Here is a 27339-nt window from a genome sequence, read left to right as displayed (position 1 = left end):
ACATTACATTATTGGCAAGTTGAGACTTGGAAGTAGATAGGATTTGGACACAGTGAGATTTGGTAAGTTTAAAAAGATATTAGGGAGTGTCTTTTTGCATAGTTTTCTGAGTGGTAACTCAGTAATCTTGGAATCTCTTGCCAATTCTAAATATAGGCAGTGAAAAGACAGTTATTGGCTTCCAATGGATTTGTAAACAAGGGCTCAAAGACTTGTGAGCAAATAAATCAGATTTCCCCTGGGCTTGAAACCACTTTCTCTAGGAATTATTCTAGATTCTCTCTATTCTGAGCTTGTCTTCTACCATGCAGTTCCAAGTTGATATGTTTATTGATATTTTGCCTTTTAAAGTTCACTTCAGTTGTACATATCTGTACATTCTAGAAGGTGATAAATCTCTAAGCAGAATCTATGTCAACCAGCTGTTGTAAGAATCAGATTTAATAGTCTGTGGCTTGGGTGATGTCACAGCACATTGTAAACTGCAAAGGACGGTGAACATTAGATTTTTAGATTTAGAAGCAATCTGAAGGGTGTTCTAGTTTTGCAAACGAGATTAAATATAGTCCAGGATGACAGTGCTAGAACTAGAACCCAGGTCTTCTGATTATTAGCAATGCCTGCCATCTTTTCTCAATACATTTGTTAATATTTGAGTGTCTGCATGTATTAGGTACCTGGCTAAGGGCTAAGGAAATAACTACATTCAAGACAAATGATTCTTCCCCTTTACAAGCCTATATGGAGGACAGGACAAACAAATACAAACAAATCAAGCTATGACCATTTGTTATAAATAATATGACAAAATTAGTTTGCTTTAGATAAGTTAGTGAGGGAAGACTCCTCTGGACAATTATCATTTAAGCTCAAACCTGAGATTTAAATCAGCCAGAACTGAATAGGGAAGGAGGAGGGGAAGAGGAGAGCCTTCTGGGCAGAGGCAACATCAAATACCGAGCCCTAAGGAAGAAAAGAGCTTGACAATGTCCACCAGGAGTTGACCAAAGGCTGGGGTTAAGATGGTACCAAAATGAAGCAGTAGAGAGGGGTTAGCTCATAGGTTGCGACCTCAAATGCACAGCTGGGCTGACAATGTAAGTGGAAACACTGGTGAGGTGTTAGCGCTTCCCCAAGTGATAAAGACTGTGAAAGACCAGAGCACATCCTGCCCCATCTATAGGGTCATATGTCCTTGTTGCCCAGTTCTGCCAGATCTTCTATTTAAGAGACAGAAATCTAAATTCTTAAGGTGTCCTGATTTTTATATGTTTTTTCAAATTTGTTTAAAAAAAACACTGTAAGCCAAACAAAACACAATATGGTTATCCTCAAAACACGCTCAATAGCCCAAGCCACCTCCCTGTGCTCACTTTTCCTTCCTTGCAGCAGATCCCAGGACCCAACCAGCGATCTTCATCTCTTGGCAACTACCCCCCCTCTTCCCACTGATGTTCTCTCCACCCTAAGCTTAGTTGCTAAGAGGGAAATCAACTCCTTAGCTCCTCTCATTATCTTGCTGTCACCAAAGACAGGTGTGTGTGTGTGTGTGTGTGTACACACATATATATTTGGCATGTACACATATATACAAGTACATTAATTTTATTTCCCAAGATCCTACTGCAAATCACTGGGCAAACAAAGAAGGGACAAAAATGACTTGCTCCAGAGAAGTTAACCAGGGTACAGAATTCAGCTGTTAATTCTGGCCCCTGACTTTTGCTCAGATAGTAACTGGATGCAGACTAGACCGTTACAATCAGGCTCTTTTTCTTCAGTGGGGGGTTTTTGCAAAACTCAACCCTTCTTTTGAGGTTTCCTTCTCCAATTTAGAGGATGAGTTCAACTCCATGAAGGTGGAACTTCCCAAACAGTGCATATTCCAAGGTGGCAGGAAGAGAACTGGCATTCCTTAATTGTGTGACCTTGGGCACGTGACAACTTCTCACCGTTTTCTAATCTCTAAAGTGCTAATCACACCGTCCTCTGAGGGGCTGTTGTGATGTAAAAATGAGATAGAAGCCTGTAAGGTGAGTGGCACATAGTAGGTGGTCAGCTAACATTTGACTCAGTCCCATTAAGCAATGATCCCGTGGGCATTTCCTCACAAAGTTTCAGAAGATATTTCTGTGGTTCTCTATGCAGTTTTCTTCACTATTTGCTCCAGCACACACTAGGCCTCCCACAAAAGTTACTGAGTGAAAACTCCTGGCTGCGGAGGGGCCCCACCCCAACATAAACACCTTTTCGGAAAATACTGCTACAGGCCTTGGGTTACTGGGCTGCGGTACCTTTCAGAACCCCCATGGCGCTCTCCCATCCTGCCTGGCTGGCCTGGTCCAAATGGGTCATTTAACCACGGTCAAATTCAAATCTTGGTTGCTCGGGCAGTGCGAGAAGAGACCTCTCTGAACGGCAGGAGCTGAAGGAGACAGTTGTTTAGTTTTAGAACTGGCACTGTTAGGGCCCCAAAGATCCCGCCTCTTTCCACGGGGCGAGCCTATCAGCGTTCCTTTGGCGATGAGCGGCAGCTCCTTAGGAGCCAATGAACTCAGCTCGCTGGAAGAAACTGCCCACCCCTTGTGTCGTCAGTTGGTCTCCAGTAAGATAGAACCAGCACCTGCGCTTCCTCGTAGCAGGCTTGTTGGCGGGTGTTTGCGTTAAAGTTAACTGAGGCCGGACCTTAAAGGGGAGGGAGCAGAGGGGGCCAGGGCCCTTTAAAACCAGGCGCCTGGTGCCTGCCCCTTTAAGGCGTCCGGACGACTGAATCTGAGCTCCAGATTATCCCGAGTTTCCGTCGCAGGCTGCGAGGAAAGGCTCCTTGGCTGGGTCCGGGTGCGTGGCGGCGGCGGCTTCATCCCCGCTCGTCCTCCCCGGGCCCGGAGACACCCCCGCCCCAGTCATGCTGAGCAGAGTATGGAAGCAGCTGACTACGAAGTGCTATCCGTGCGAGAGCAGCTATTCCACGAGAGGGTTCGCGAGTGCATTGTGAGTACGGGACCCGGGCAGGAAGGGTAGGACCAAGAGGGGGAGAAGCACGGGTGTCGCGGGAGAGGGAGAAGTTCGGGTTGGAGTGCGACCACCTAGGCTCAGAGCCAGGTCCAGGGGCGAGCGACCAAGGGCCCCGGCCTGACAGAAGGAAGGACCGGTGCTCCGGCTGGTGAACCCCCAGATCGGATCAGTAGGGTAGCTGCGCGGTAAACAAAGCCGCGGGTCGGTTTCCGTTCCTCCCCTCTACACGCCCCTCCCCCCGCCCGCCCTCCTGCCTCCCCCCACCCCTGCTGGGGTTCAGGGCGTGGGCCTGCAAGGCTAGTGAGTTTTATCTTCGTAGTCGGATAGTCTGAGAGGGATGGCTTTAATTGAGGGAGGGCTTGTTTGCATTACCCGCAAACTCCACTGATGTTTCACGAAAAGGGGGACGTCCAAACGCTGAACTAGATTCCAAGAAAAACTTGGGAGGTGTAGGGGTGGCTTGTCAGAGGAACAGGGGACTTTGATGGGTCTCCCACTTCGGAAGAAAGGACTCTTGCTGGGAGGGATTCTGTGTAGAGATGGAGAACAATTAAGTTTTCCCCTTCTTTTCCTTCTCATTGGTGTTTGTTAGAAACCCCCACAAGCGTAGGTTCCTAGCTCTCCGGCCACGCCGGGATTTCCCCTGTAAATGTCCCTCTCCCTCCCCAGTGCTCCAGAGAGCCGCAGGCTGCGTTCCCTACTCCCTCACTGCCACCTAGAGCAACAGCTGAACCTGCCACACTGTGATGGACGCCTCACTCCTGGGCCCCAGGGGAGACCGGTGGCACTTAGGGAGCTGCATCTTCCTCAGGCCTGCTTTCAATTCTCATTCCTCCTCTATCTCCTTCCTCAGACTTCCCGAGAGTAGCCCTCACCCCCAGATACTAAATAGAAAGCAAAAAGGGAAGGTCTGGAAGAACAGAAGCCTTAATGAGAAGGGAGACCCACTGATGGGGTCATCCTTTATTTTTCACAATCTGCCCTGGGCAGCCTCCGACTGGAGGAGAGGTAAAGTGAGCCATGACATAACTAGGTCTGCTCTTATCTGTGAGGACTGAAAAATAGGGAATGTATCTTTCCATGTGTGGAACTCCAGATCAGCTTTCCTTGGGTGATCCTTAGTGGATAGTCCCACGTGGTGAGGTTGGGCATATTGTGGAGACACACCAGGCCTTGAAACAGTGTAGGGATAGAGGCCCACATTCCTAGAGAATGGGGAGGGATGAGACCTTGGACAGAGAAGCAGCCTGCTAAATATCTCCCCCACTCTTTAGTACTGTTAGCTGAGGACATCAGTGCTAGCCAAGGGCAGCCCGAAGGCTTCTCGTGCCTCCCCCACCTGGCTCCCATGCACTGCTCTAGAGAATGACCTAGCTTCTGCTGGAACTGCGTGGAACTCCAGCCTGACCTTTTGAGCCCTCCCACCTTCCTGGCTGTTACGCAAGCCCAAGGGCAGAGAGAGCACTAGGCAGTAGAAATCTTCAGTACAATCTGAGTAACTGATTCTACTCAGCTTCCCTAATATTAAAAGCTAAAATTTTATTCTAGATCCATTGCTCTCCTTGGGTCTCTTTGACTTCTTCCTTCCTTGTATAGGTCACTGTATGCAGATTCCCTGTAGGGTCAGCTCCTCTTGGGAACTGGAGGACCCACGAGACTGATCCTGCTTTCTTTGCTTACTTTAAATGCAATTAACATCTCATGGTGCCTGGTTGGCTCAGTGGGAAGAATGTGTAGCTCTTTTTGTTTTTAAGTTTATTTATTTTGCGAGAGACAGAGACAGTGCAAGTGGGGGAGGGGCAGAGAGAGAGGGAGAGGGAGAGGGAGAGGGAGAGAGAGAGAGAGAGAGAGAGAGAATCCCAAGCAGGCTTCTCACGGCCAGCGCATAGCCCCATGTGGGGCTTGAACCCACAAAGCCATGAGCTCATGACCTGAGCCAAAACCAAGATTCAGAGGCTTAATTGGCTGAGCCATCCAGATGCCTCAGAAGAGTGTGTAACTCTTAATTTCGGAGTTATGAGTTCAAGCCCCACATTGGGTGTAGAGATTACTTAAATAAATTAATTTTAAAAAATGCAATAATATCTCTTCTCAAGACTCTAGCACTGATTGCAGAGCCAAGCTGACCAGTGGCTCCTTCCCTGGACAGCAGCAGATTACTTGGGGTACGGTAGGGATGCATGCATGTGCAGAGTTACCTGGCCAAGTCCTGCCATAACTGGTGATTGGAGGGCCAGTTGCCCAGGGGCACTGAGAGGCCTGGCTCCGGAGCTGGAAGTCACTTGAAGTAGGGACCAGGAATTAACAGCCTTTAAAGGGGCTGATGTGAGCCCTGGGTGTTGTATGTAAGCAATGAACCACAGGAATCTACCCCAAAAACCAAGAGCACACTTTACACACTGTATGTTAGCCAATTTGACAATAAATTATATTATAAATAAATACATACATACATACAGAGGAAAAAAATAAAATGATTATAAAAGAAAAAATAAGTAAAAAATCAAAATAAAAAAACAAAGGGGGGGGTGATGTGGTTCTAGAAATGTAGATTTTAGATGTTGGGCCTCAACTAAGGTCTATTCTGAGGGACAGGGGATTAAATGAGGCTCTAGTTTAGCCCAGAGCAGATCTGATCTTTCAGGGCCCCTGAATAAACACAGAGTAGAAATCCTGAAGTAGTTTAGGAACATGATTCCTACTTATTCTCTCCTGGAGCTTGGGCCAAAGTGGCAGCAGGGGAAGGGGAAGAGGGAGGAAGAGTGAAGTATTAGGACAATGCAGGCATCCCCTTCTTCCCTGAAAGCTGCTATTCTTTCCAGTAATGTACTAGGAGTAAATTCCCTCTGGTTCTGTGGCCCATTTCAGGCATGTGTGTACGTGGATCTCTAGGAGTTTTCTCTGCCCATTTACCAACCAGGGTTCAGCTGAAGCTATTTTCTCCCAGACAAAACTTCATAGGGCTGGACGTAGTACTGTCCCCCCATCCCCTTTCTGGTGCTTCTTAGAGGCCCCTGGGGCCCTGACCAGAAGAAAGTACTGGGGAGAAAAATGGAACCCCGGGAAGTATGGTGCCTTGTTTTGGGAAAGTGACCCCATAGAATTAACAGGCCGCAGGAGCTGTGGAATATGCTGGGGATTAGAGTTTCTCATCCCAGCTCACACTCTGCCACAGATCTCAACACTTCTGTTTGCGACACTCTACATTCTCTGCCACATCGCCCTGACCCACTTCAAGAAGCCTGCTGAGTTCACCACAGGTACGTGACTTTCCTCCCTCCTGCCTGTCCTCTGCCAGGGATCCTGTTGCCATGGGGCCATCCTCAGGGGAATGGGCCTATGGTGCCTGCTGGGAAAGGAGGGTCAACTGTTTCAGAGCCTTTGCCTGTTGTGCTTCCCTTCCACAGGCAGGGGCAAGGTGGTATAGTGGAAAGTCTAGACAGAAGGGTCTGCAACTGATAAAGACACTGGGCAAGTCATGTAACTTTTCTGACATTCAGTTCCATCCCCTACAAAACAGGCCTAATAGTCTCTTACCAGCTCATTGACATTGTGTGGACCAAATGAGATGGTTAATATGAAAGCCCTCTGTGAACCTAAAATGGGTATTATGGCGAGTGTTACCATGGGTACAATCTGTTCTCTCCACTAGTGCATCCACACCCAGTAACAGAGACCTGCTGACCACTGGGACCCCAGGACCTGGTGAAGGTGGACTTTCTCTTTATAGAGAGTCTAAGTGTGCTCAGATTGGAGCTTTCCTTCCCTTAGGCATTGTGCGATTCGGGTGACACACTTGCCCCAGTTCCCTCCACCTGCCTGTCCGGATCATCCTGTCCAGGCCCTAGCCTTTCCTTCCCTCCAGAAGGCTTCATGAGCCCTCACCCTAGAAGACAGTTACTCCTCAGTGTAATGCTCCTGAGGGCTTTCTCTGTGACTCTCCCCTCCCCCTCCCCTGTTTTCCCTTTGCTTAATCCAGCCACTGATGTAACCAGCCTTACAGACCAGTTGTTTCTTACGTATTCAGCTTGCAAAGAGGAACCTGCAATGAGAGATTGTGGGGAGAGAGGGAAGTGAGAGAATTTCTGGCCTGTATTCTCTCTGCCTGGGACCACAGATCTTAAAGCTGCCACCTTGGCCAGAGAATAGGTTGTGGGTTCATAGTGTGGACTCTGCCAGAGCCTCCTGTCCAGCTCTGCCTCCGGATAGGGAGGGGGTGGCAGGGCCCACTGCAGCACAGATGGTTCCCAGAGCTACCCACTGATGTCCTACCTCTTCCCCTTGCCCCCCCTCTCTCGTAGTGGATGATGAAGATGCCACAGTCAACAAGATTGCGTAAGTGTTGCTGCCTCAGCACCTGGCACCAGGAACCTTTAGAAGCTGGGATCTAGTGAGACTCCTGGAGCCAGGGGGAGAGTGAGGTGTTGTACAATGAAGAGAGGGCTTCTGCTTCCACTCCATTTCTGGCTTCTTCCGGCTTCACCCCACCCTGGAGACGCTTGGAAAAGCTGTTGTTCCTGTCTTCCTGGTTAGGCCAGGAGTTTCTGGGAGCCTCTTGGCCAGGGACTGTGATCTGGGGCCTGAGTCACCGGAAGTGGTTCCAGCTTGGCTTCACCTCCCAGTGGCCATCAGGGAGGGAGTACTGTGGGGATGTAAACCAATGGAAATAGAGCAGGGGATGTGGAAGGTGGAACCGCCAAGGGCAGGGCATGCTTGGTTCTGAGAGGATAACCCTTGCTCCAGGCTGTTATTATTCACCAGCACATATAGGGAAAATAGAGAGATGACCCCTCCAGGTCAACAGTTTAGAGGAAGGCAACCTTCCCCTCTTGGTGGACCAACTAGATAAAAAAGTATCTCTTCTTTTCAGCTGAGGCAGTCCTGGACACAGGCCTTGGCTATCAAGCTGGGTTTCAGCTCCTTATTTTCCTTTGCCTAGTGCCTTCATGCAGGGCATAGCCATATGGGGTGACCCTGCTCTTATTTGGGCTGGAGAAGGCAAGCTCAGAAATCCACATCTCTGAGCAGAGAAGAGAAGAGAAGACAAGCCCCTTAGCTTGGCATACCTGCCATACCCAGCAGGCATGTGTAGGAGGACCACATTCCTGGGGACAATCTGGGCAAGTGTCGTGGCAGATGACGTGAATGCCTAAGGTGTTCCCATTCTTTGTGCCAAGGCTTCCTTGGAGGGGGTGTTCAGGGGGGCAGTGGTAGTGCCCTAGCTGGATGGCTCCTTCCCTCAGTCTGTCACTGCTACATGTAGTTCACAGGTGCCCATGGGGACAAATAGGGCTTCTTGGGCCAAGGGGAGTAAGTGCCCGAGCTAAGCAAGGGCACCACCCATTCTCTGCCCAGGCTCGAGCTCTGCACCTTTACCCTGGCGGTCGCCCTGGGTGCTGTCTTGCTCCTGCCCTTCTCCATTATCAGCAATGAGGTGCTGCTCTCACTGCCTCGCAACTACTATATCCAGTGGCTCAACGGCTCCCTCATCCATGGTACGTTGCTCCTGGTTGCAACTTGGGGTGGGGATAGGAAACAGGTATGTTCAGACAGACACAGACAGCCTAGGCTAATTAGTCGTATATCACCCCACCCTTGCCCCCTCCTCTGTCACATGATCAGTCCCCAATGGGTCATTCCCATTCCCCCACTCACCACCTCTGCTTTTCCTTTTTTGCTCTAGGCCTCTGGAACCTCGTTTTTCTCTTCTCTAACCTGTCCCTCATCTTCCTCATGCCCTTTGCATACTTCTTCACTGAGTCTGAGGGCTTTGCTGGCTCCAGAAAGGTGAGTGGGGTTATACCCAGGCAGGAAACAGAATTCCACTCAGATGGTTCAACTGAAGAGATTTTAACAAAGACTATTGGCAGAGGTTTAGTCAGAGTTAAGGGGACCAACAAAGAGTTTGAAGTGCTACTGGCAGCAGGAAGTCATTACCACCTCTAGGCCTATGAGAGCAAAGGGAAATAGTTTCTGGAACCCACTGATACTTGAAGCTGGAAGGTGCTTCACAGCCACTGCCAAAACCATAAAGCCAAAGGTAGGAGGAAACAAGAAATACCCTGATCCCTCTCTTCCTATTTTCCACTCTCCTGCCTGTTCTTCCCAGAGGGCAAAGAGCTTACGTGATGCAGCCCTCAAGGGTCAGCCTCCCAGGGCAAGGCAGGATAGAGAAGGTACCTGAGGAGGGGGTTCCAGATGAAGCCTATCCTGTATAAGGAATGTCCCTAGATGTTCCCTGTCTCCTGAACCCAGTCCTCTCTGGTTTCCCCAGCCAGGCTGCCATCCCCAGTGTCTCCTACCTTCCCCTGATGTTGAACCTGACCCTCATCTGTTGTCTCCTCCTATAGGGTGTCCTGGGCCGGGTCTATGAGACGGTGGTGATGTTGATGCTCCTCACCCTCCTGGTGCTGGGCATGGTGTGGGTGGCCTCGGCCATTGTGGACAACAACAAGGCCAGCAGGGAGTCACTCTATGGTGAGAGAGCCAGCTTCCTCCCCACCCTCCAGGCTGCGTGACTCTGCAGTTGGCTGATGTTCCTCTGCCTGGAACAACTGTATCCCTCTAAGGTGGAGAAGGTTGGGACCATGTTTCTTAGACTGGAGTTTCAAACAGATGGACTTCAGGCCAAGTCCAATTTGCAGGAATGATCCATTGGACCCATGCAATGATTAAAAATATAAAGGGGTCAGTTGCTGGAATGTAAAAGTTGGGAGATTTCACATTAAATATCTAGATTTATGGCTTTTTCTGACAAGGTTGAGGATCCAGCCACACTAGACCCCAGGGACTGGGTGGGCCTAATAGCAGTTGTGTTCTTTAGATATGGCTTAAGACCTCCAGTTTGGTCCTATGACTTAGGACCCCGCTGCTTCCTGTTCTGCTGGCACTAGGCCAGCTTTCCTCATTCGTATTACTTGCCTAACCCCTATAGGCTTGTATATGGTGTCCTTGCTAGTCTCTGAAGCTTGCTAGCCCTCAGGAAGCTGGAGGAGAGACGAGCTGACTTACTTCTTTTTTACCCTTAGACTTCTGGGAGTACTACCTCCCCTACCTCTACTCCTGCATCTCCTTTCTTGGGGTCCTGCTGCTCCTGGGTGAGTGTTCGGGGTCTTGGAGAGCATGGGTAAAGTCCATGGATCAGAGTAACCAGGATGGAAAGAGAGGGAATGGAAGGGTGGGTAGGGAAAGTGGTTGAGAGAAAGGTCTGGCAGGTAACTGGCTCCTGTCCCCACAGTGTGTACTCCACTAGGTCTCGCCCGCATGTTCTCAGTCACTGGGAAGCTACTGGTCAAGCCTCGGGTATGTAGTACTCTTTGCCCTTTGATTCCTGAAAAGCTGGGGCCAAACAGTGAGGCAGGCCTACAGTTGTGTGGTGCACACCTTGCAGAAGGTCCCAGCCTTTGCTGCCTTTGTGCCTTTCACTTCCATCATCTGGAGCTGGTCACCAGACATGCAAGGCAGAACACAGGCAGTTGGGAGGGACTAGATAAAGCCACTGGCTGCAGGGTGATGAATGAGGGTTAGGGGAAGGAATGAGACTATGGATCCTGGGATGAGCGGGGGTCTCCTGGGCCTTTGGGACCAGGGAACCTCTGACAGTTTCCCCTTTCCCCTCCCCTCAGCTGCTGGAAGACCTGGAGGAGCAGCTGTACTGTTCAGCCTTTGAGGAGGCAGCTTTAACCCGCAGGATTTGCAGTGAGTCATGGTTCTCCCCAGATGGGATGGTGGGCATGGTTTGGGCAGGGCCCTCAGGACTGGGGGGCAGCACCATCTTCTCTGCCCTCAGATCCCACCTCCTGCTGGCTGCATTTGGATATGGAGCTGCTGCACAGACAGGTCCTGGCTCTGCAGACACAGAGGGTCCTGCTGGGTACGTAGGTTGGTAGGGATTGATACCTATGTGTCCCCAAGGAAGGTAGCCCTTCATTCTAGGCCCTTGCTAACAGCTCTCCATCCCTGTACAGAGAAGCGGCGGAAGGCTTCAGCCTGGCAGCGGAACCTGGGCTACCCCCTGGCCATGCTGTGCTTACTGGTACTGACGGTAGGTATTCCGTTCCTGGTGGAGGTGAGGAATAGTAGGCTCTTGAGTACTTTAGGTCTTCTCAGGGAAGGGGGAGGAGATTCAGGGACCTGGTTATCTTCAATAATAGTAATTGCCTCTCACTGATTGCTACTTTGTGCCCTGCCCTGTACCGAGCACATCAGCCCCATTTTGTAGATGAAGAAACAGAAGCGAAGGGGTTTGCCTAAGGTCATACATGGCCACTGAGTAGTAGTCACATGGGTTTTCTCTGGGATGAAAATAGGGGTTGAACTCTAGTCCATCCCCTCACTTACCATGTTCTGGACTTGGAAATAAGTCTTATCAGTCTGGAGGAAGAGGTACATTTTTCTCTTTGACCAGAAAGGTGTGTCTTATAATACCCTCAAAGGTGCTCTGTTGCTCGCAACAGCCTTGAACAGTCCTACACAGCTAATGGGAAACTGAAAATGTTGGGCCAGAGTATCTGCTCTTAACATTCAGCTCTGAATACAGCTGTGGGCTGAGGCAGGAATGGAAGTCCATGACCTTGCTTCACACAGGGCCTCTCTGTGCTCATTGTGGCCATCCACATCCTGGAGCTGCTCATCGATGAGGCTGCCATGCCCCGAGGCATGCAGGTACTGGGCCACCCTCCCACCATATCTTTTGGGGAGAGCCTAAGAAAGGCTAGGGGTGAGAGACAGAAGCTGAGGCCAGAGTGAAGGCTGGGTGCTGGGTGGTGCTCCTGGTAGGGAATACTCTATAGTGACACCACTCCTTCTCTCAGGATGCCTCCCTGGGCCAGGTCTCCTTCTCCAAGCTGGGCTCCTTTGGTGCCGTCATTCAGGTTGTACTCATTTTGTATCCTTCTGGAAGCCCACCATTGCCTCTGTTCACTGGACTTGTCTCCTGGGACTGTGGTGGGAAGGTGTGGTGGGAATGTTGGGGAAGAGGGCAAGTCTTCACCAACCTGGGGTTTGGAAAGAAGATTTACTTGAAAGGAGGGTTAGGGGAGAGGTCCATTTCCTTGGAGATGACGTTAATCCTTGGGAGCTGGCCAGTTCTTCCTTAACCCACTGGCAGTTACCTGATGATATCCTCAGTTGTGGGATTCTACAGCTCTCCACTCTTCCGGGGCCTGCGGCCCAGATGGCACGACACAGCCATGACGCAGGTAGCTGGGGGCGGGGTATAGTGGAAGCCTCCCAGGGGCATGCATGGGTGCTAGGTGCTAGCAGCTCTGCTACCCTCACCTCCCCTTTTCCTTACTCCCACCCAGATAATTGGGAACTGTGTCTGTCTCCTGGTCCTAAGCTCAGCACTTCCTGTCTTTTCTCGAACCCTGGGTAAGTAGCAAAAGGAGGTAAAGGAATTAATTGGTTTTTTCTGAGTACCTACTCATGCTAAGCTTATACTTTCTATACATGCTGTCTCTAATTCCCACAACAAACCTTCAAGGAGGTATTACCCCCATTATACAGATGGAGAAATTGAGGCCCTGTAAAATGCCTCTGTTGAGCTTCAGAGTAGTGTTGCTTCAAAGCTCATACTTCTCCCATTAGCTACATCCCATAGTCTCTCCCTTTTACTTTTATTTTTTGGTGGAGAAGCACCACTTTTCCCCAAATCTTCCTTTGGGCTGGATCCACTAATAAACATTCTCATTTTATAAAGACAAGAAACAGAGAAGCTAATTGACTTAGCGAGTTAGGCAACTAGTTTGAAGCAAGGCCAAGTCAGGCTAGAACCCTTGTCTCTTTATTATTATTATTATTATTATTATTATTATTATTATTATCAATGTTTATTTCTGAGAGAGAGAGACAGTGAGACCGAGCATGAGCAGGGAGGGGCAGAGAGAAGGAGGCTCCAGGCTCTAGGCTCTGAGCTGTCAGCACAGAACCCGACGTGGGGCTCAAACACACGAACTGCAAGATCATGACCTGAGCTGAAGTCAGATGCTTAATCGACTGAGCCACCCAGGGGCCCCAAGAACCCTTGTTTCTTAAACCCCAGTCCAGTGCTTTTCCCCACACACTGGGGCATCAGATAATACACTCAATCCTTCTCCCATCTTTAGAGCTATGATCTAGAATTACCTGGTAAGAAGTGTTCAAAAGTATAATAGTTCCCCCCAGGGTAGTATGGGAGTTGCATAGGTCATCCCCCCATCCATCATACCGTCATCCGTGTCTCCTAAATGATTTAGTATTTACATCAGTTCTGTTTGGTTCTTCAGTTCGTGTTGTCTCCATTACACCCTTTGTACTACTAATGCCATGGGGATTTAGTAGGACACTAGACTTGTGGCCCACTAGTTAATTCCTTACGTGGGTTGGATGCAGGTAAGAATATGTTTTTAGGTAGGAGAGGGCCCCAATATTTGGACTTATGATGACACTATTATGGTTATGGCTCAGTAAGTGTTTGAATAGTGCCTGGCATATATGTAGTGCCTTATGTGTGTTGTCCCATTTAATTCTCACAATCCCGTTATTTTCTGTATTTCTGATAGTTAAGGACACCGAGGCACAGAAATTTAAAGAATTTGATCCTGATCACACAATTAGCTAGGGGTGGAGTTTGGATATGAACCAAAACAGCTCTGAGCCTCCACACTGCTCTGTCCCCCAAAAAAGCACTGAGTGACCAGCTTTTAGGTTCCTGGCCCAGGAACAAGTAGCAGGCCCAGGGAGCTCCTAGGGACATGTGGAGCCAGAGGGGGGCCCCATTGGAGGAGAAGATGCCAAAGTCTGGAAGGGAGGTTGGAGCAAGCCTAGCTGCTGACGTTTTCTTCAACATCCATGAACTCCCTCTGAGACAAGTTGAGAGTGGGAGTCATTAACGCATAGGGGAGTCCAACCTATGAATTGCAGTGTTGAGATGTGGCCACCAGGAGGCAGCAGAAAGCTGGGCTCTGAGCCAGGGAGGAGCTGGGGAGCCCACTCCCATCCTGGCCTTTGTACTTCAGGGCTCACTCGCTTTGACCTGCTGGGTGACTTTGGACGCTTCAACTGGCTGGGCAATTTCTACATCGTGTTCCTCTACAATGCAGCCTTCGCGGGCCTCACCACTCTCTGTCTGGTGAAGACCTTTACCGCAGCTGTGCGGGCAGAGCTGATCCGGGCCTTTGGTGAGAGGGAGTGTGGGGGCAGGCTAGTGGGGTGGTTGTGAGGTGGGGCCCTCTGGAACCATGATCACTCATGCAGGAGAGATGGCATGCTCTCTGCTTTGTTTGTAACGTGCCTCAGACACCCATTCTGTGGCTCGGTTTCCTTACCCCCAAGACTGGACCTATATCCCGCTTTTGACTGCCCACCCTCCCTCTTCTCCAGGGCTGGACAGATTGCCTTTGCCTGTCTCCGGTTTCCCCCGGGCATCTAGGAAGACCCAGCACCAGTGACGTCCAGCTGGGGGTGGGAGGGAGAAAACTGGACACTGCCATCTGCTGCCCAGGCCTGGAGGGGCGCCCAGGAGTGGGTGGACCTCAGGACCTGGAATCTGAGAGGGTGGGTGGTAGAGGGGAGCTGAGCTGTCTGCACTGTTGCATAATCTGAGCCAGAGTTTGGGACCAGGCCCCCCTGCTTTTCCAGATTTAACTGTGGGCCTCAGCATGGGATGGGGCTGGGTGACTGGGTCTGGCTCCTGGTCCCAAATCTGTTTACACATCAATCTGCCTCACTGCTGTTCAGGGCCATGCCCGTAGCCATGTTTACATGATTTGATGTGCAATAGGGTAGGGTGGGTTCAGGGGAGGGACTGAGTTGGGGGCAGACTTGGGAGGCAGATTGTCTCCTTTGCCTCTGGCCCAGCAGAGCCTAAGCACTGTGCTATCCTGGAGGGGCTTTGGACCATCAGAGAGAGGAGGGCATAGGGAAGAAGAGACCACAACCATCAGCAATAAAGTTGATTCCAGGGTTTGCTTTGGTTTTTCAAATGGCCTGTCTCTGTCTCTGTGTCTGTTGAACAGCCTTATTCCCACCAGTTCTGAATCTACCAACTGAGAAAAACAGATATCCTGCCCACCATCCTTTCTCTTCCCCCTCCTTCTGCATTCTTAGTATCTTTTAGGGACTTGGGTCTAGTATTAGGCCATACAATTAAGCAGTGGGAAGCTCCTCCTCCCTTAGCCTTGCTTAAAGCTGACTGGTCCCTTGACTCTTTCTTGTTTTCGTGGTTTGTTTCTGGGCCTTGGTTATTGGGGGGTAAGTGAGCATGGGTGTAGAAATAGGGTAATTTCCCCCTATATGCACATGTCCTCAGCCCTGTCCTCCCTGACTTGACTTGGATGTAAAGTAAAAGAAGTGGCTGACTAACCAGGGTTTGCAGTTCTCAGGAAATAATGTAACTCCATCTTTCCGGAGGTTATCAGTGCCTAGAATACGATGCAAGGCCCCTGATATGTTGGGGGGTAGGGACAAAGTTTCTGCTCAGGATGATACAGATTGTGCATTGTACAACTTCCAGGGGCACCATTCACCTCATAGTCTTTATGTGACTACAGCCATTTTCTTGCAAGTGGCAGTCAGGTGTCTTGAGGAAGGAACACTTTTTTCTAATGTACAGAGTTGCACTGAGTGCTCGTCTTGGAGCTGAGGGAGGGGGGAGTATAGAACACACACGAAAAGTGTAGATTCCACGAAAATTTGCTGAGTGCCCTACTCTAGGCCAGGTACTTAGCCACGGGGATTCATGGTAAACAGTTTTGTACTTAAGAACTGCTTTGTCTAGTAAGGGTGACATAATTCTAATACATACCACAAAGGTTGACAGTTAATCACTGGTTCTCAGGGAAACAGGTGGGCAGTGTCAGGACATCAGGCAAGGCTTCTTAGAGACAGTGGTTTCTAAACAATAATAGATTGGTGGGTGAAGTGTTGCAGGCTCAAAGCCTCTGAGATGAACCTAGATGGCTGGAACCAGAGCCCTAGGGGGTCCAGAGAGGGAGAAAGCTATAGAGAGATGCCTAGATGGAAGGTGAAGGGAAGCATCCATTAGCCTGTTAGAGACTGTACCTGTACTCACTTTACCTTCCAGCAGCTTCCACCTGACAACGTTATGCATTAGAAGAGAAGCAGCCTTTGGGTGTTTGACAGGGTGGAAGTTTGAAGTCCAGAGCTAGATAATAACTACAAAACTCTGTCCCTGATTCTGGGGGAAGCTCTCAGAAAAAAGCTGCAGAGTTACCAGAGAAAATGGTCCGCTGGTACCCACCTCTTCCAGTCCTAGTTACTGCTGAGGAGAGATGAAAAGTGGGGGACGTTTGGGGAGGACCAGTGGGAAGAAAGGCTCTGGTTGTATGCCCAAAGGGCTTGGCTGGCCTTGGGTAGAAACTGGAACCCATACTTCCTGGATGATAGCAGAGGACAATGGCCTGCCAGGATAGGCTTTGGGACAGTAAAGATCCAATTCAAGTATCAGAGGAGGGTGGTTTGGTGCCAAGCTTAGGTTTGGGAGTAGAAGGATGCTTATTCAGGCAGCTACGGACTGAAAAGCTGCTAGGAATTCTTAGACAGGTGCCTGCCCAGTTTCCAGGATGGGACACACTTCAATGGACCAGCGGTGACCGACTAGAGCCCCCGCCCCGGTGGGAGGGGGAGGGACGGTCCTGGGAGAAGGGCGGGGGGCGGGGCCAGGGGCCACTTAAGGCGGGGCCGGGGAGTTCTGGCAGCGCAGGAGCCGGGCAGCAGAGCCAGGCTGGGCTGGCACTCACCCACGACCCCCCTTCCCTGCTATGATGGCCCATCAGTAGCAGGTTCCAGACCCCCCGGGGGCATGTGGGCAGAGCCAGCGGCAGCCAGGTGCGCAGAGCCACAAGAGCTCTAGGGCACTCTGGGGGCAGCTCTGCCTGCTGGGCTCTCTGGTGCCTAGGGAAATGCCCAACTGACGGGCGAGCTAGTGAGGACAAGAACGTTCCCTGTGGCCTGAGTCCTCTGCATCCATGGCGCTGCCGGCCAGGCTGGTGCCCCTGTGCTGCTTGGCGCTTCTGGCGCTGCCTGCCCAGAGCTGCGGACCCGGCCGGGGACCGGTTGGCCGGCGCCGCTACGTGCGCAAGCAGCTCGTGCCGTTGCTCTACAAGCAATTTGTGCCCAGCATGCCCGAGCGGACCCTAGGCGCCAGTGGGCCGGCAGAGGGGAGAGTGGCAAGGGGCTCCGAGCGCTTCCGGGACCTGGTGCCCAACTACAACCCGGATATCATCTTCAAGGATGAGGAGAACAGTGGTGCAGACCGCCTGATGACCGAGGTAAGGAGGACCTCTCCCCACCTGCGCCCAGGGCACTGCCAGTTCCTGCGGCAGCCCCGGAAGGGTGAGCTGGGTTTCATCTACAGGGACCTTAAACTCAAAATCTCTCCCCACCATTCCACTCCCCCCCCCCCCAAGAAAAAAAAAACCCACCTTTGCTCACTGGACTAAGTAATCTGGAGGGATCCCAATAGGGAGAGGCTCGAATGGGGAGGGGAGGAGGGACTAGTGAGAGTGAAGCTGGGAGAGACAGAGAGGGCGGGGAAAGGAGGATGGCGGCAGGCGAGACGGGAAATGGCTGAGGCGTGGACCGGGGGTCAGCTACCGAGCCAGGCAGGAAGGGCTGGGGTGAGCTGGGGGCCAGGAGCTGGCTAGGCAGCAGACAGAAAGCTCTACCCTTAGCCTGGCTCCTGACCTGATTGTGGAAAAGATCTGTGGGCTTTGAAGAGATTGAAGAGGTTGAAGGAGAAAGGGGTGGCGAAGGGTTAGGTCACCAGGTCATCTACCTGAGAAGGGGCTGAGCAGGAATTGTCTTCAGCATGGGAGAGGCACCCTAGAACCAAGGCAAGGCTATTCTAGAGTCTAAACGACTGTCTTGGGTGAAAAGTAGTCCTCAGTGGGAAGAAGAGATGGGCCCACCTGAGAATCAAAGTGTTCCAGGCATCCCTCAAGCTCAGCTTAGCTCAGGGGTTTTCCTTGAAATTGAAGATTAAATTCAACTACCATGCAGCAAGCATCTGCTGCAGACTGGAATCTAACTGACCTAGGATGAGGTGAGCAATACCTTAGGGGTGAAGGACCACCTCTGGCCAGTGATCTTAAATGTCAGAACTGGAAGGAAACTTGGAAGTCACATTTTTCCACCTCCCCGCCTCAATTTTGCAGCTGAGAACTGGGCCCCAAGAGGAAAAGCGATTTAATCAAAGTCTTAAAAACTAATTAGTGGCATGGCTGGGACTAGAATTCAGGACTCCTGATTCTAAGTCCTATACACTTTCCATTACACCACCTAATTGTGTATGGAGTGGGGAGGTGGGGGGAGAGGGAGGGGTACGGATTTCCTCCGATTAATTGCCATAGTTTTCCAGGTTACTTTGTTAGGAAAACCTGTCCAGGGGAGAAAGAATTCCTTCTACTTCTACTCAGAGATTGGGAAGGGGACACTCCTTCCCTCCTTGGTCATGGAATATTGTGACCTGTTCCTCTGGCTGCCACCTGCAGCAGAGGGGCCAGAGCAAGGGACAGGCCCAGGAGGGGCTCTGACGGGCCTGGGAACCCCTCAGTCCTGCTTATCTCCCACACCCTGGCTGCAAAAGGCCTCCATTGAGTTGGCTCTGCACTGGGCTGCTGCCCCCGCAGGTCAAGGCCTCAGGGCCTCCTTAGGGGACAGAACGACAAAAAGTTGGAAGGAGTTACCACTTTTCCTGTCTTCCCCTCCCCTGCTCTCCAACCCTGCGGAGGTGTAGAAAACTCGGGAAGAAGGGAAGGGGGAAAGTGCCCCTCTGGCACTTAGGAGAAAACCAAGTCCGAGGTGAGAGGTCGGAGCGAGGAGAAGAAAAGGAAGCTGTCCTCTCCGAGCCTCCTCCCGCCGCGTCCGTGCTATGGTGCGTGCCAAGGTCTCCGGCTCCCAGACTAGAGCCGCCCAGATAACCGTGGTCTCACTCCCCCGGGTGCAGGCTTCCAGCCACTGATGCTTTCCCTCCTCTCCACTCCCACCCTGCAGGGGGCCCCCCAGTTCCGCGCAAGGGCAGCTCCTGCTAATCTCAGGTGCTACTCCCACGCCTTTCTGGGATGCATCTGGAACAGAGATGGAAAGACGGGGCTCTCCGGGCTGGCAGAGCCTGAGTTGGAATTGGGAGGGCTGGTCGCGCTGGGGGAGGGGGCCCGGCGGGCGGGAGCAGGGATGGGGGGCGCGGCTTTCTGCCCTTTCCTCTCCCTGAGCCGGGGCGGCTGAAAAGCGCCTTTGTGGATGGAGCTGCTGAGTCCGCTTCTCCCGGCGCGTCCCCGGCCTCGGCCCGGGATTCTCGCTCGGTTAAGTCATCCCGGAGAATGGCCATTGTACTTCGCGCAGCCCCCGCCACCCAAACCCTTTTTCCAGCAGCCTTGATCCCCCACGGCTCCGCTTGGGCACCTCTGTGGGGGGCACTCGCACCACGAAGGGGTTAATGCTAGGGGCCGAAAGGAGGAGGAGGAAGGAAGGAAGGAAGCGATGCCCGGTGCCAGGGAAGGCAACGAAACAAAAGATGAATCAGGCGGAGGGAGGGCAGCCGGGGCTTGGGGCGGGGGCCAGGCTCAAACAGGGGCTCCTCTCCGGGAGCCAGGCTGCTCAACCCCTCCCTGACCGAGCTTCCACCCGCCCTCTCAACTCTTGCCCTCTTCCAGGTTGAGCCGAGGTCCCATAACGAGTGAGGGGCGGGCGTCGAAAGTGGGGAAAGAGCTAGGTATAGGCACCCCCTATCAGTCTCCGAGGGCACCCCACAGTTCTCCCATAACGCTCTGGAAAGGGAGTGCTTACTGACGACTGCACCTATTCGGATTCTCACCTCTCCGGGACACTCAAAACCTGGGAGGGAGTGGAGTGAGGCCAGGAAAACAATCGACCCTCCCGTCCAGGTCCCTTTTGCCCCTAAGGTGAGAGTGGTAGTGAGGAGACTGACTCCTTTATTCCCCGCCAGCGCTGTAAGGAGCGGGTGAACGCGCTGGCCATTGCCGTGATGAACATGTGGCCCGGAGTGCGCCTACGGGTGACCGAGGGCTGGGACGAAGATGGCCACCATGCTCAGGACTCACTCCACTACGAAGGTCGTGCCTTGGACATCACCACGTCCGACCGCGACCGCAATAAGTATGGGTTGCTGGCGCGGCTGGCAGTGGAAGCCGGCTTCGACTGGGTCTACTACGAGTCCCGCAACCACGTCCACGTGTCGGTCAAAGCCGGTACAGTAGGGGGTGGGTGGTGAGGTCCACCCAAAGGGGGCTCCTGCCGGGAAACAGAGGCTGCACCTCTCCGGTGCGACCCTAGGGGAGACCAAGTGGGCGTTAGGGTTGTAAACCATCCTTCCATTTCTGCCCAGGTTGGGGCCAGATCCATGGGAAATTACATTCTGTCCCAGGACTGGTTGAGGTCTGCGGCTGGGCTCGACCCATGTCTTTGAGAATCTGTACATCCTGGAACCGCTGGTCTTGATTCAGTCATCTCTGTGCATGTTCCCTGCAGATAACTCACTGGCGGTCAGGGCAGGCGGCTGCTTTCCGGGAAATGCCACCGTGCGCCTGCGAAGCGGAGAGCGGAAGGGCCTGAGGGAACTGCACCGCGGAGACTGGGTGCTGGCTGCAGACGCGGCAGGCCGGGTGGTGCCCACGCCCGTGCTGCTCTTCCTGGACCGGGACTTGCAGCGCCGGGCCTCTTTCGTGGCTGTGGAGACCGAGCGGCCCCCGCGCAAGCTGTTGCTCACGCCCTGGCACCTGGTGTTCGCCGCTCGGGGGCCAGCGCCCGCACCGGGCGACTTTGCGCCGGTGTTCGCGCGCCGGCTGCGGGCGGGGGACTCGGTGCTGGCGCCCGGCGGGGACGCGCTTCGGCCGGCACGCATAGCCCGCGTGGCGCGCGAGGAAGCAGTTGGCGTGTTCGCGCCGCTCACAGCACACGGCACGCTGCTGGTCAACGACGTCCTGGCCTCGTGCTACGCGGTTCTGGAGAGTCATCAGTGGGCGCACCGCGCTTTCGCTCCTTTGCGCCTGCTACACGCGCTGGGGGCGCTGCTTCCCGGCGGGGCCGTCCAGCCGACTGGCATGCACTGGTACTCTCGGTTCCTCTATCGCTTGGCGGAGGAGCTGCTGGGCTGAGCGCGGCGGACCCAGAAACCCAGAGGCGCCTGCTGAAACCGGGGCGTTCGGGCTGAGATCTGGGGGATGTGGGCAGCAGAGGAGGCTGACTGCGGGGGGAGGAAGGGATAGGGGAAAAAAATGGAGGCGAGACTGGACTGCTTGGTTTAGGGGCAACCTCCAGCTGAGAGGAGATCCCTGGTCCTAGGTAGACGGGGTTGATGGTGGGTACTCCCTGACGAGGACTATTTCACCTCTTCCCGAGTGCCTCGGCCCCACCCGATTATTTTATTTTATTTTCTATTTATAAATTGTAATATAATGATCTGCTTGCCCCGCCTGGCAAGGTGAGGGGCCAGGGCACGGCGTTAACACTGTCTGACACAGCCAGCCAATCTGACGTCTGACATTTTCCTATAGGTGGGCTAATAAAGGGAAGGCTTGCAGGAGCTTATTGGAAAATATCTCTATTCAGAGAGTAATTCACCTCCAGAGTGGAGAAAGGGAACTCCGAGGCAATACCTTCCTTCTGACTCCTCCTACCCCACCCCAGCAGGTCTTCCCACCTGCTTCCTCCCCTCAGAGGGTGGGGCCCAATTGATCAGCTCCGGATACCAGGAGACCAGATGAGTCATACCCTTTTCTAGACTGTTGGTCCCTTCTCTCACCATCCTTCTGCCCCGACGGTTCCATACAGAATGTTGGAGGGGACAGGGTTGTTGAAGGAGCAAGAGGGTCCAGGAACGTCCTTTCTCATTCATATGGGTTCCAGCAAGGTCTCTGGCCATTGACTTACTGATGCCCAGAGAATTCTGGTCCCTGATTGTTAGCCTGCAATCCTGGTCCCTTCCCAAAGGCCGTGAATCAACCTCATTCCCATTCTACCCTAGTGTCAGGGTCTGGATGGGTCCCGTGTTTTATTCTGGGATGCCACTGGACCAACTGATGACCCTTGGGAATCCCTGGCTAATTTATAACTGATAGTTCCCACACACTCTTGGTCAGGAGAAAGAACGGGCACAGAGGGCTGGAACCTACCTCTCCTGAAGGGCTGTGGGCAGAGAACAGCTTCAAGCCCTGGTGTATGTGTTTGGGGGTACAAGGGGAGGCTCTCCAAGCAAGAGCATATAGGTATTACAACCTGAGTCCCCTTCTTTTTTAATCTTATTTATTATTAGTAGTAGTAGTAATCTCTACACCCAAAGTTGGGCTGGAACTTGTGACCCTGAGATCGAGAGTCTCATGCTCTTCCGACGGAACCAGCCAGGCACCCCCCCCCCCCCAAGTTCCCTTCTTGATCACCTGTCCTAGTTGTTTCTACTGGCTTCCTTCACCATCTCCTCTTCCTCCCCCTGTTTTCTCTCTCTCTCGGCTTTCTTCCCTGGCCTGGGTGTTCCTGGAAACTTCAGGTTCCAATGCAGCAGACAGGCAGGAATTCAGGTGCCCCTGAGTTAAGAATGGAAGCTCTGAGGAAGCTGGGCCTCAGTGGAAGGGTAATGTCTGGGGTCTGGGGGATGGAGGGGTTTGGTGGTACCACTGAGGAGCCAGCCCTTGCCTGTCTCAGCTGTGCACTCACAGTCCACAGGGTCCCTGCTTTACACCGCCCCCTGGTGGCTTTCAGGATCAGTTCTCTTCCAGACCACAGGAAAGAGAATTATATACTGCAGGGATGGGTGGACTGACATGCGCAGAGGAGCCTTATCTCAGGAGGTGAAAGATGGTGTGCAGGGCTTGGTAAGTTGCCAGGGTTGAGCCACAGGTGTCAAGGGCTGGTGAGGAGTCCACACGCCTCACCTTTGGAAAAGTCTTCCAAGCCTGGCATTTTTGCATCCCTTGTGCCTGGTTTAGCTCTGTGGCTCCCAGTTGCTGAAGGTATAGTTGTAGCCAGATTCTGTGAAGATCCAAGTAGCCAGCTCATCTCCCTCACCTTGTGACACTTGAGTTCAATGTCTGGAGGTCAAAGCATACTTAGGGTTCCAGGTAGTGCTTGAGAAAGGCAACATTTGGAAGCAGAATACGTTTACTTTTAATGTCCTTCCACTCAGTATTTCCTTCAATCCATACCAGGTACCCGTTGCCACCTTCCCCTCCCTTTTCCTAATCTCAGAAACATAATCCAAGCTGTGGATCTTTCCCCAGAGCATGGCCTCGAAGTCAGGCAGACCTGCAGGTAATGATACCACCCCGAGAGGATTGTTGACAAGATGAGTGTATGTGCCAATGTGGAATAGGCACTCAGTCCATGTTTTCCATGATCTGCTCCATTTCTCACTGCCTTTGCTGCTTTCTATTCTCTGTCTACTTCTCTACTCACCACTCCACCAGAAGCAGGATTTATCCATGATTCCCAAATATTTTGGGGGTCGTGTTGCCCCTATAATGGTTTCATTTCATAACATTCTTTCAGAAGGTGCTGTGTGAAAGATTTGGGTTTGCTTTAAAACTAAAGTATAATTGGCTCGGTCAGTTAAGCACCCAGCTTTGGCTCAGGTCATGATCTCTCAGTCTGTGAGTTGGAGCCTCACATCGGGCTCTGTACTGACAGCTCAGAGCCTGGAGCCTGCTTTGGAGTCTGTGTCTCCCTCTCTCTCTCTGCCCCTCCCCTGCTCACGCTCTGTCTGTCTCTGTCTCTCTCAAAAATAAATAAACATTTTTAAGAAATTTGAAAAAAAACTAAAGTATAATTAAAAGTAATCTTGTTTTGAGAATTTACAGAGCATTTTGTAACCTTGGCAAGACCTCTCTGCGTACTGGGAAACCAGAGTTGAGAACCACTGTTTCAAGGTTCAGATGACCTTTATAAGCCCTCAAATCCAGACATTTCACCCCCCCCCTTTCTTCAAGCAGGAGTTACTTAACATCTACAGTGTAGTGCTGTATTACGCATGAAAAACACACAAAATATTAAGAAACAGCTTCCTCCATGGAGGAGTACACTTAAAGGTATAAGATGGTTAACTACCAAATCAACATTGTTACTTAATCAGGATGAATTGAATGGGTGGGAAATGTCATCAAAGTACAGGGAAGACCTTGTGAAGACAGCGAGGCCTGGATAGAACGTTAAAGCGTGTAGGTGGTAGAGACCAGAAAGGGCATTCCAGGCAGAAGTAACAACATGAGCAGCGACTCGGAATCTGGAAGGAAGATGTGCAAGCTGGCTACATGTAGTTCCAGTTGGGGAGTGGAACTACGGGTAGCAAATGTTTCTTGAGAACTTACCATGCATCAGGCCCTGTTCTAGCCCTTTACATGCATTCTCATTCCATCCTTAAGATAACCCTGTGGGGTTATATCACAGATGAGGACACCGAGGCAAAGAGAGGTTTAAGTCACTTGCTCAAGTTACCACAGCTGGTAAGTAGTAGAACGGGAGCAGGAATAACAAGAAATAAGGTTGCCTTGATGGATGGGGCCACCTCCTATAGGCTCTTAAGAAGTTGTTGACTCTTGGGGCGCCTGGGTGGCTCAGTTGGTTAAGCGTCGGACTTCAGCTCAGGTCATGACCTCTCGGTCCACGAGTTCGAGCCCAGCATCGGGCTCTGGGCTGATGGCTCTGATGGCTCTGATGGCTCTGATGGCTCTGATGGCTCTGATGGCTCTGATGGCTCGGAGCCTGGAGCCTGGAGCCTGGAGCCTGGAGCCTGGAGCCTGGAGCCTGGAGCCTGGAGCCTGCTTCTGATTCTGTGTCTCCCTCTCTCTCTGCCCCTCCCCCGTTCATGCTCTGTCTTTCTCTGTCTCAAAAATAAATAAACGTTAAAAAAAATTAAAAAAAAAAAGAAGTTTTTGACTCTCATTCCCTTCCCTGAGTGACTAGTAAGTCCTAGCATATTGACAGTTCTATTTTCCTCTCATTTTCATTGGCTCTTCTTTCTCCTGCCTGGATGGCTGGCTTCCTTAAACAAATTTTTTTAATGTTTATTTTGAGAGAGAGAGAGAGAGCACGTGCCCATGCGTGTGTGTGTGTGTGTGTGTGTGTGTGTGCATGCGCATGTGAACGGAGGGGAAGTAGAAGAGAAGAAGACAGAGGATCCCAAGTGGGCTCCAACACTGAGGGCACGCTGGGCTTGAACTCATGAACCCAGAGAGATCATGACCTGAGCGGAAGTTGGATGCTTAACCCACTGAGTGGCTGGCTGGCTTCCTTAACTAAAGTTACCTAGCCAGTAAACCAGTAAAGGATATTTATTTATTTATTTATTTATTAAAAAAAAAAAAATATATATATATATATATATTTAAAGTATATATTTAATTAGAGGAGAAGGGAGACTGAGTTTTGTTATAGACTGAATGTACACATCCCCCTCCAAATTCATATGCTCAAACTCTAATGCCTATGTGACTGTTTTTGGAGATGGGGCCTCTAAGGAAGTAACTGAGGTCAAATGAAGTCATAGGAGTAGGGTCCAGATCTGATGGGATTAGTGTCCTTATATGAAGAGACACCGGAAAGTTACTATCTCTCTCTTTGCATGCACCAAGGAAAGGTCCTGTAAAGACATAGTGAAAAGGCAGCCACCTGCAGGCCAGGAAGAGAGTTCTCACCAGAGACCAAATTGTCCAGAACCTTGATCTTGGACTTTTCCAGCCTCCAAAACAGTGAGAAAATAAATGTTTGATGTCTAAGCCACCCAGTTTATGGTATTTTGTTATGGCAGCCCCGACAGACTAAATACAATCCTTCAGAAATGTTGGCAGTAAGAAGAGGCCAGTGCTAAGATGGGGTCTTAGTGAAAACAATGTACTCTGCTTGAAAAGCGAACATTTCTGACCTAGAGCTCTGACTGCTTTCGTGGTGTCCACCATATTGGAGGAAGCTTTCTTCTCTGTCTGGGAGACTGAAGCAGCTGTCTGTGGGAAGAAGGCTATGGCTGGTCAGGGTATCTCCCTGTGGGAATTGTGTGGCCAGTTAGCACATGCAGACTCTCTTCTCCCTGTGATTGTCTCTATATGTGGTTTGATTGATGTATACAAATGAACATCAGAGGGGGAATATCTTGTCAGGTTTTACTGAGTGCCCGCTTTGTGCCAAATACTGTGCTGTGCCATGGGGGGGGGGGGAGGACAGTGAGTCAGGCATGGCTCTTATAGTTCACCTGGCAAGACAGACACGGTGGTCAGAATGTTGTTGGTGAGTGCAGTGAGATAGATGAGGAGTGACTTTCAAGCTGAGACCTGAGGATGGGTAAGAGTTGTTCGAGCAGGGGGAATGGCATATACAAAGGTCTGGAGTTGGGGAGCAAGAGTAAATTGAACCCAAGGAGCATCAGTAAGTTCAGTTTAGTAGAAGGGAAATGTGAACTATTTAAAGATTTTTCAATTTTGTCCTAAAGATGAAAAGCAGTTGTAGGATTTGAAGCAGATTGGGGGGGGGGGTGTCAAACTTCAATTAAAAAAAATTTTTTTTAATGTTTATTTATTTTTGAGACAGAGAGAGACAGAGCATGAACGGGGGAGGGGTAGAGAGAGAGGGAGACACAGAATCTGAAGCAGGCTCCAGGCTCTGAGCCATTAGCCCAGAGCCCGATGCGGGGCTCGAACTCACGGACCGCGAGATCGTGACCTGAGCTGAAGTCGGACGCTTAACCGACTGAGCCACCCAGGCGCCCCAAACTTCAATTTTAAACAAGAAATTGGAAATCAGATGGGCTTTTTAGGTCATCTTTATCCTTAAGTATGTTGGTCATCCTCTGTGCATGTGAGTGTTGCTAGGTTTTTAAAAAAATTTTTAAAAACGTTTATTCATTTTTGAGAGAGAGAGAGACAGAGTGCAAGCGGGGAAGGGGCAGAGAGAGAGGGAGACACAGAATCTGAAGCAGGCTGCAGGCTCCAAGCTGTCAGCACAGATCTGTCAGCACAGAGCCTGACACGGGGCTCGAACCCATGATCCACAAGATCATGACCTGAGTGGACACTTAACCGACTGAGCCACCCAGGAGCCCAAGTGTTGTTAGTTCTGATTGCAAGTGGCAAATGCCCCCATCCCCGTACAGAATGTGTTATGGGAGCAGATGGTGGGGGGCAGTGGAGGGATGCTGGAGCAGGGCAGGAGAGGATAGGGACAGATCTGAAGGTGATACCTCCATCCCTGGCTTTGCTTCTCTCTGAAACCTAAACCCAAACTGTCTCTCAACTTGTCTCCTTGGGACCACATAACCTAAGAACACAGTTATCTGACTCCAAACCACATGGTGTCCAAACAGAAGTCCTTGGAACTGGGGGCTCCTTT

General features: G+C 51.4%; 2 protein-coding genes and 1 long non-coding RNA gene across 3 annotated transcripts; 2 read left to right on the top strand and 1 right to left on the bottom strand.

Annotated features, from left to right (window-relative positions):
* Positions 1 to 1589: 1589 nt before the first annotated feature.
* LOC122240343 lies at positions 1590 to 2560 on the bottom strand. The gene is made up of 2 exons (XR_006219930.1): positions 2295 to 2560; positions 1590 to 1997 (listed from the first exon to the last, which is right to left on the bottom strand). It is a non-coding gene; the product is annotated as an uncharacterized LOC122240343 (long non-coding RNA).
* Positions 2561 to 2664: 104 nt separating this feature from the next.
* On the top strand, positions 2665 to 14978 carry LMBR1L (limb development membrane protein 1 like). The gene is made up of 17 exons (XM_007072973.3): positions 2665 to 2991; positions 6191 to 6275; positions 7317 to 7350; positions 8371 to 8510; positions 8699 to 8802; positions 9366 to 9492; positions 10044 to 10112; positions 10253 to 10317; positions 10641 to 10713; positions 10805 to 10888; positions 10983 to 11059; positions 11602 to 11679; positions 11829 to 11902; positions 12125 to 12215; positions 12321 to 12387; positions 14013 to 14174; positions 14377 to 14978. Exons 1-17 carry the CDS (start codon positions 2920 to 2922, stop codon positions 14442 to 14444), a joined length of 1470 nt encoding a protein of 489 aa, XP_007073035.1. The 5' UTR covers positions 2665 to 2919; the 3' UTR covers positions 14445 to 14978.
* Positions 14979 to 16702: 1724 nt separating this feature from the next.
* Positions 16703 to 22331, top strand: DHH (desert hedgehog signaling molecule). The gene is made up of 3 exons (XM_042992206.1): positions 16703 to 17285; positions 19961 to 20222; positions 20503 to 22331. The coding sequence occupies exons 1-3, from the start codon at positions 16983 to 16985 to the stop codon at positions 21126 to 21128; spliced, it is 1191 nt and encodes a 396-aa protein (XP_042848140.1). The 5' UTR covers positions 16703 to 16982; the 3' UTR covers positions 21129 to 22331.
* Positions 22332 to 27339: the final 5008 nt, after the last annotated feature.

This window comes from Panthera tigris, chromosome B4, assembly GCF_018350195.1.
Source record: "Panthera tigris isolate Pti1 chromosome B4, P.tigris_Pti1_mat1.1, whole genome shotgun sequence".
Lineage (NCBI taxonomy): Eukaryota > Metazoa > Chordata > Mammalia > Carnivora > Felidae > Panthera > Panthera tigris.
The sequence above is the reverse complement of the archived record's forward strand: the minus strand, read 5'-3'. Positions and strand labels throughout refer to the sequence as shown.